This window comes from Xyrauchen texanus, chromosome 11 (assembly GCF_025860055.1).
Source record: "Xyrauchen texanus isolate HMW12.3.18 chromosome 11, RBS_HiC_50CHRs, whole genome shotgun sequence".
NCBI lineage: Eukaryota > Metazoa > Chordata > Actinopteri > Cypriniformes > Catostomidae > Xyrauchen > Xyrauchen texanus.
The window spans coordinates 4,500,588-4,508,524 of record NC_068286.1 but is presented as its reverse complement, the minus strand read 5'-3'; the positions used below and the strand labels follow the sequence as shown (position 1 = coordinate 4,508,524).

Sequence of the window (7,937 nt, the reverse complement as noted above, 5' to 3'; positions counted from 1 at the left end):
TCCCACTTTGCTTGTTTGCACTCATCTACTGGGAATTGTTCTGTATTTGTGTCCATGACTCTGATATGCATTGGTCAAAGACCACTAACAGTATTCAGTACTGTAAAAACAAGTTTCCAACATACTGGATGTGATTACATTTAGTGATGCTGAAGGTCACTTGGCACAAACTGCAGGTGTCAAAACTCTTGCCGATAAAAATCAGTGTCTTTTTCCAAATATTACAGATGATAGTTCGTTCAGAATATACTAAATCATTTGGGTGTGCAATATTGTCATTAACATAACTTTTCATTCTAATAGATTGCACATGCAATATTTAATTTTGACCCGAGCCACTGCATGAATGTGCATGTATTCACCTCTGTGTGTGCGTTTAGGAAAATGAACCATTCAGGCTTAGATATCAGACTCTTTATTGTTTAGAGAGCTATTTATATACACAGCAAATGAAGGTAGAGGAAGGTGGGGTATTTATGCCGCCTGTGCTTCCAGCCTCTTCTTCCTCAGGTTGAGTCTCCTCTCTCTCTCATACTCTTTCATCCTCATCACATAACTGCAGAGAAACAGACACCGGACTGAATCAAACACATTTTAACCATCCAAAAACTACAACTTAGAATAAGAGGTGTATCAACAGTTAACTGGGATTTTAAAAGGTACGAGCATACTATATTTTTATATCAATAAATTGCAGCATTTTGTGCATCAATAATCACACTAGGTCATTTAACCAACGTCTTATCCGGAAATGTGAAACTACCGGATTCAATTCAAAATAAAGGTTTGATTCAAAATAAAAGCCTGATGCAGATATTTTACTAGTATTTAGTCAGATGTATTTTATTATTATTATTTTATTGAACCTATACTTCACAAGCAAGAGTGCTGTTGCATGAATAGAAGTGTTTATCAATGTTTGCATTTATAATGTGACGCTCTGTTGCACAGCACTTTATCTGACATCAAATAAGACCAATGTTGTGTTTTAGATTGCATTGTGTTGGTCTTCACTAAAGCGCTGCATTTCAAAAAGTAAGTAAAAATGTATTATTTATTCCATTTTCATTTGATTGAAGTTTGGATTAATTTGATTAGACAATTCTGATGGTAACATTGGATTAAAATTTAAAACATGGAATTCAGGAGAACAAAAATGGAAACTGGAATTTGGGGGTTGGGGGAATGATTTCGTATGGTCCTACTTGAAGCAATGTTTACTTGATTGAGGCTAGTCTACATTAATCCTGATACATTTGAAAACGGCGTTTTTCAAAACACTCTCCGTCCACACTAACGTTTTCAAGCGTTTTCCAGAAGTTGCTCATCCACACTGAAACGTATGAAAATGCTTAAATCGTGTCACTGCGCATGCGTTAAATCTCCGCTGCATGTACGGTCTGAAACGCAATTGTCCTCGTGTTCCGCCGCCGGACACCAACTCCGAGTAAACTTCCCTTCGCCTTTGAAGGAACGCAATGTGAAGGTTGTACAAAGTGATATTTATTTTTTAACAACACTATCAAAGTGAGTATCGGGCACAACAGCACCGCTATAACACAAGGCCGCCATCTTGATTGTTTTGGTTGGATAGATCACATGACTAAAAACGCGTCATCGTTTTCCAAAGCGACCGTTATCACAGTCCTCCAACGTGAAAACTGCGTTTTCTAATTTATCCACTTTGAAGTGCATTTTCAAAAAGCTCCGTTTTCCAAGACTAAAACACCGTCTCAATGTGGACGGAAGGCCAAAACCGAGAGAAAAGGATGCGTTTTCAAACGAAAACATATTAGTGTGGACAAGGCCTGAGAAACACTCGATAGTCAATGCTATTGTTTTAATGTATCACAGTATTTACACTGAAATGTAACATATTATTAGGCTAAAGACCTGTTCAACTGCATTCTACCTATTTTTCCTGTGCTATCGAAATTGGCTTGAGTGCTCTCGGTACCGACTGTCATTTTGGTATCGTGACGACACTAGTCTGTATGTGTGTGTGTTGCACAGAAGTTCAGCTGAAACAGAAGAGCACTTCTTACTCCTGATGCTGACAGTAGTCCCAGTCGTGTCTCTCATGTTTGCAGGCCACGAAATTGGGGAAATTGTCCCTCTTGCACTTCATCAGTTTGAGCAGGTGGTGTGCGCAGTAATCTCGCTGCTGCACCGGCAACATCGCCATATTCATCTGCTCCTGCGTGGCCACCATTACTAAACAACACAAAGCAGTTGGACACGGCTGTTGAGGCATGCACACAACGTTGCTTAAATTCATACTTTATAAACCAGCTCTACATGAACACGTGTTATATAACAATTTCATCAGATCAACCCTACATGAATGTGAACCGTTCATGTGTACCACAATATCTGACAGGAGTATTGTTTTGATGAACCTTATTCAGATTAGCGCCGTATTTAAGACATATTTCAATCTTATTGGACCTCTCCTGACATAAATAAATCCGGGTTTTACAATGGAAGTCAATGGGGACAATCCGAAAACGTTAAAATACTCAAGTGTTGCAAAAGTATAGCTGCAAGACTTAAACTAAATGTGTGTAGCATGATTTTAGTGTGATAAAAATCACGTACTAACCGCATCTAAGTTATAGCCGATTTTACCACTTTGTTGCCATGACGACGCAACGCTATAAAATCAGTAGTTTCAGTAATTGAATAGTCTTTAACAAAAATGACAAAAAACAACAACAACAAAAATAAAACACAGCATTTAGAATAATTAATGCGAATTAATGCAAGTGTTCTGCCTTAAAAACTCAAACATTACAGCCGATTCACTTTAACCTTTGACCCTTGTGTTGCGTTCGTGCATCAGAAATGACCGGCCCACTAAGATTGTTAATAAGTCTCATATTGCATATGTTATATATAAACACTGATAACTGGTTGCAGTAATATCTATAATTGAATTGATTCGTCCTAATTTTTGACGTTAAACGAGGCATGTTTACAATCCATTTCCACTGATGTGTGACGTTTCTATCATATCAGTCTAAATATAAACACGTGATGCGCCCAGTGGTAAACTAGTTACTACGACCTTACACATTGCCCTTTTTATCATTTTTGTATTTATATTTATATTTAACGCCATAGGACACTCAATTGCACGTTTTCACTACATTTACACTTGTATTACATTTCAACAAAAATATTGCATCTATTTCTGTGTATTAGTCTAATCTCAGGAAATGTGTCCCATATCAAAATGTCCGTTGTATTATTTTTAATTATTGCAATAGTTATGGAAAAGAAGTGGGATGAGGTTTATGCTTTGCTGTCTGTGGAATCATACCCTGATGGATATGATAAAGCCCAGAGGCAGAACCTCAGAAGATACGCCATCAAATTCAAAATCAAGGGTTAGTATTTTAAGGACTAGAAGATAACCCGGATCGAATCTGACGGAGTAGGACAGCTCGACAGAACACCGGAACACAATAAGTGTAACAACGTGAAATCAAAAAGAAAATGGTCCAATATTTATGTGTTTTCAGATGCCATATATGAACAAAGTCAATGCATTTTATTCCATTTGGATAAAGTACACAAAAATAATAGAATAATTAATAATTATATAATAATTAATAAAAGGTGGAACGAGTCGTAAATGACACAAAAATGCTTAACCCGGAATATTCCTTTAATCTAAACTTCAATGATCAACTATCGGTTAGTACTGTTGGAAATGCCCTGATAAAAGTGCTGTTGAGCGGGATACATCACCTCTCTCCTGCCGCTCCGCGAAGCCCATCTGCGGGTCATTTTTAGACGCTTTCTGCGGGTCCGGTGTCGTGTCCGGTTCCGTGATATAACTCCGCGCAAGATGAGCCCCCATTATGAACACGGCAAATCACGACAGACTGCAGCACAATTCAACCGCTACACATAAGAAATCCGTTTATAACCCAGAAAACAACTTTCAACGCTCTGCTAGTCGGTCACCTCCAGACAGCTCCTTCAGTTTCCGGTCTGTAGCGGAAGTAAACATGTTCGACAAGGAAGTCCTGCATGTTCTCGACACCACTGAATAGTTCCGCCTCGAAATCTCTCTAAAAGAGCACCAAAAAAGTCAACACAATACTTTAACACATTCATAAAATGAGCCAGACATTTATAACATAGATATCATTTAAAGTACTTTATTAGCATGATCATGTTTACATACAATATTGCCAAAGCATTTTTACACAAAACTGACAATGACAAGACACATAATTATAATAAAACAGCAACAAATAACAATTAAAATAGAATTTAAATAAGGTGCCAGGTAATAAATAAAATAAAACTACACTAACAATATAGAATATACAATATAAAATAAGCATTTAACAAGACATTATGAACATTAAAAAAAGCATATTGTGACTGAAGTACATTAAGGGAGTGATTGGTTTCTGCAATGGCAACTGATGCATGATTGTCCTCCCCCAGTAACACCAGCATCTGATCTGATCTCCCCCAGTAACACCAGCATCTGATCTGTTTCTGCTGAACTGGAAAACTGTATTTGGTGAGGATCCGTCTCTGTTTTGGATCTCTTACAGTGTGCAGATATTCTGCCAGATTATATGTTCTGTTTAGGGTCCGATAACATTCCAGTTTGCTTTGGTTTTTACTTTCATTTTCCCAATGCTCCAAATATGAATTTTTGCTTTATGAAATTTTGGTTTATTGAGATCTGGTTTAGTTCAGCAGTGCTGGTCTGAAACTGGTGTTAGTTAGTTGTTAGTGAGTTTTCTGGTTTTAGGCTTGAGCTCTTGGGTTTTAAGGGCTTCATGTTGCAGTGTGTTTGAGTGATCGTTTTTTCAATATGTATAATAAGGGGGTATCTGCCTTGTTCGGCCCGGCATGCATTAGTAGGTGTTCTTCTCTGAACTCTTCGAATGTTTCTACAGAATTCTGCAGGCAAGGAATCTATGGGGTGTTTGTCCCATCTCCAGTAATCTGCCATACAGACCCCAAACCTCACTTCCGTACAGAGCAATAGGCATTATAACACTATCAAAGATCTTACACCAGATTGTTACAGGAATGTCAACTTGGTAAATTTGCCCTTAATAGCACAGAATCCTCTTCTAGCTTTCTCTTTTAGTGCATTCACTGCCAGACCAAAACCCCCTGAAGCACTGATGTTTAGACGAGGTAGTCGTAGTGTCGGGTGTGATCAATTGCAGTGTTCCCCAGAGTGAATGTGTATCAGGCGTCCTGTTATCTGTAAGATTGACTGTCGGGGCCCAGTTCTGACAGTTGTTCTCCAGCAGGTCCAGGTGCTCCTGTAGTCCTTGTGCAGTAGCTGATCATCTGTCTAGAGAAGAAATGTAACTTCAGAATTATTTAGAGTAAGACCGGGTGTTGCAGATTGTAGCATTTGAGATTTTATTGACATGTCAATGCCAGGTATAAACAGCAATCTGACCACTTGTGAACCACTATCAGGTTTACTCACCTTATCAAACATTTCAAAGATTCAACTTTATTGTCATTTGTTGTCATTGTGCAGTGTACAGGTACAGAGCCAATGAAATGCAGTTGGGTCAGAGCGCAGGGTCAGCCATGACACGCCCCTGGAGTAGATAGGGTCAAGGGCCCAACAGCCCTTGCCGGTGCTGGGGCTTGAACCCCCAACCTTTTGGTCAGTAATCCATAGCTTCAACCACTGAGCCACCACTTCCCCCTCACCAAACCACATAGTGAGCAGCTCTGGGCCTGCAATCCACACAAGACATGGAACGGATTAAACACTCACTAACAACTCCTGCACACTCTTTCCTTTTGAACTCACTCTCTTACAAACAGACATACCTTTAATGGATACAAAGTTAACCTGGCACTCGTTGGCAATGGCTTTAGCTAGTTGAGTTTTGCCACACCCTGGTGGGCCATAGAAAAGAACCCCATGAGATGGTGTCCTTCCAAACTTCAGAAACTTTTCAGGATACTCCACGGGATACAGACCAGAGACAGTGAGAGAGAGGGTGAGTGAATGACCATTTCATGCCTGTTTGTGTTCATATGTTAGTGGTTTTACCTCCTCCTGTAACTCTCTCTTCACCTCATCTAGTCCTCAGATGTCTTCCCAGTTTACCCGAGGAACCTCGGCTATCGTTTCCCTCAGAGCGGATGGATGTTAAAGGTGTTGTAAGTGATTTGTTTTTCATGGAAAGTATGCACAAACTTTTCCTACTCCCTGAAAGGCATTACTGCAATGAATGTCATGAGATATGTCACCGGTCTCTGTGACAGCTCTAGGCTCTGTAAACCACATAACTGGTACTCAGAAGGTCTCTGGTTCGATCCCCACAGCCACCACCATTGTGTCCTTGAGCAAGGCACTTAACTCCAGGTTGCTCTGGTGGGGATTGTCCCTGTAATAAGTGCACTGTAAGTCGCTTTGGATAATAGCGTCTGCCAAATGCATAAATGTAAATGTAATGTGATGCTTTCTGCCTGTCAATCATTTTGCGCATTCTCACAGTATTATAGTTTCAGCGAATTATTGAGGCGTAATGCCGTTTTTATGCCATGTTGTTCATAACAGTTGTCAGTTGAGGGCGCTATTTTGCTGCTGTTGATAATCACATTTGCTTGGTGTCGATCTCAATAAAGCTTATCTGGTATCTTTAGAGTGCATCATTTGGAAAGATGGCTTTCCAAATAGCAAAAGATGGCTATTCCAATGGGTCAGTTTGAGGAAATTCTAGAACTGCTTAAATCGCTTACAGCATCTTTAATTGTGCCGGGCAAATAGCAAGGATTTTTGTAGTTTTTACAAGCCTCTGTTATTGCAGGACAGTTCCAGATTGTGGCTTTAAATTAGTGTGTTCTGACATACCACTGATGAGGAAGAAGAAAGCTCCTGTCTCATTAGCAACAGCACGTGCCACCAGAGATTTGCCTGTGCCAGGTGGCCCGTACAGCAGAATCCCCCTCGGAGGCTAAAGACAGACAGTGTGTTTTGCATTAATGAATACGCATGAGTGATTTAGTTATTTTTTTTAAATGGATAGATGGATGAATGAGAAAATTGACCAAAATCCTGTAAGATCTGGATGGTGATTCTCGCCTTCACTCTGATGGCTTTGAACAGGCCGGGGTGCCTGAGAGGCAGCTCCACCATCTCTTTAATCTGAGCCAGCTGTTTATGACATCATCATACTCGATATCAATCGGCCAGAAGCCTTCACACACACACACACACACACACACACACACACACACACACACACACACACACACACACACACACACACACACACCTCGTATTATCCACACAGTGGATAATATGTCTGGTGCAACAGTGCAGTGTGGTGCAGGGTCTGTTTCTACCACCTTAAACTCCACAGCTCTCATACCTCCTCTCACTAGAAAAATATCATCTGAGAGAGAGAGAGAGAGAGAGAGACACACACAGAGAGACACAGAGAGAGAGAGAGAGACACACACAGAGAGAGAGAGAGAGAGAGAGAGAGAGACAGAGAGAGAGACCGAGCGAGAGAGAGACAGACAGAGTTATTTTTTGTACAATTAATCGCACTGAATTAACGCGTTAAATCGACAGCCCTAATTTTGATTAATTGCAACAAAATTATAATTTTATCATATTATTTAATATTTAATTATTATTTAATCATATGTATGTTTTATGGTGCATTCACATACGACAAAGCATTTTGCGTGAAACAAAATCAATGCAAAGATGCAAATAGACATGAATTGGTGCCGGGCGGCGCGAATGGAGCGAATATTTTATATAACACGCGTAGCAATTATTCATGTTCCAGGACTGTAATATGGAATATTACAGCGCAGTGCAAGCTTGAAGTACCACCTGTTTTCACCAGGGGTCAGTAAGCGAAACTCCAGCTGTGTATTTTGTATAGACTGACAAATGAATTTGCAAAATA

General features: G+C 39.8%; 1 protein-coding gene and 1 long non-coding RNA gene across 3 annotated transcripts; both read right to left on the bottom strand.

Annotated features, from left to right (window-relative positions):
- Positions 1-262: 262 nt before the first annotated feature.
- On the bottom strand, positions 263-4,002 carry LOC127651893 (NADH dehydrogenase [ubiquinone] 1 beta subcomplex subunit 7-like). The gene is made up of 3 exons (XM_052137941.1): positions 3,754-4,002; positions 2,046-2,214; positions 263-556 (listed from the first exon to the last, which is right to left on the bottom strand). The coding sequence occupies exons 1-3, from the start codon at positions 3,863-3,865 to the stop codon at positions 475-477; spliced, it is 363 nt and encodes a 120-aa protein (XP_051993901.1). The 5' UTR covers positions 3,866-4,002; the 3' UTR covers positions 263-474.
- A 178-nt stretch (positions 4,003-4,180) lies between these two features.
- LOC127651965 (uncharacterized) lies at positions 4,181-7,199 on the bottom strand. 2 transcript variants are annotated; one of them, XR_007971636.1, is made up of 4 exons: positions 6,866-7,199; positions 5,836-6,398; positions 5,480-5,739; positions 4,181-5,338 (listed from the first exon to the last, which is right to left on the bottom strand). It is a non-coding gene; the product is annotated as an uncharacterized LOC127651965 (long non-coding RNA). The 2 variants fall into 2 exon arrangements; XR_007971635.1 differs by having other exon boundaries at positions 5,836-7,199.
- Positions 7,200-7,937: the final 738 nt, after the last annotated feature.

Coding starts and splice junctions, on each gene's coding strand:
- LOC127651893 (XM_052137941.1), bottom strand. CDS start 3,865: ATGGGGGCTCATCTTGCGCGGAGTTATATCACGGAACCGGACACGACA. Junction 2,215..3,753: donor CGCGGAGCGGCAGGAGAGAG/GTGATGTATCCC, acceptor TGTGTTGTTTAG/TAATGGTGGCCACGCAGGAG. Junction 557..2,045: donor GACTACTGTCAGCATCAGGA/GTAAGAAGTGCT, acceptor GTTTCTCTGCAG/TTATGTGATGAGGATGAAAG.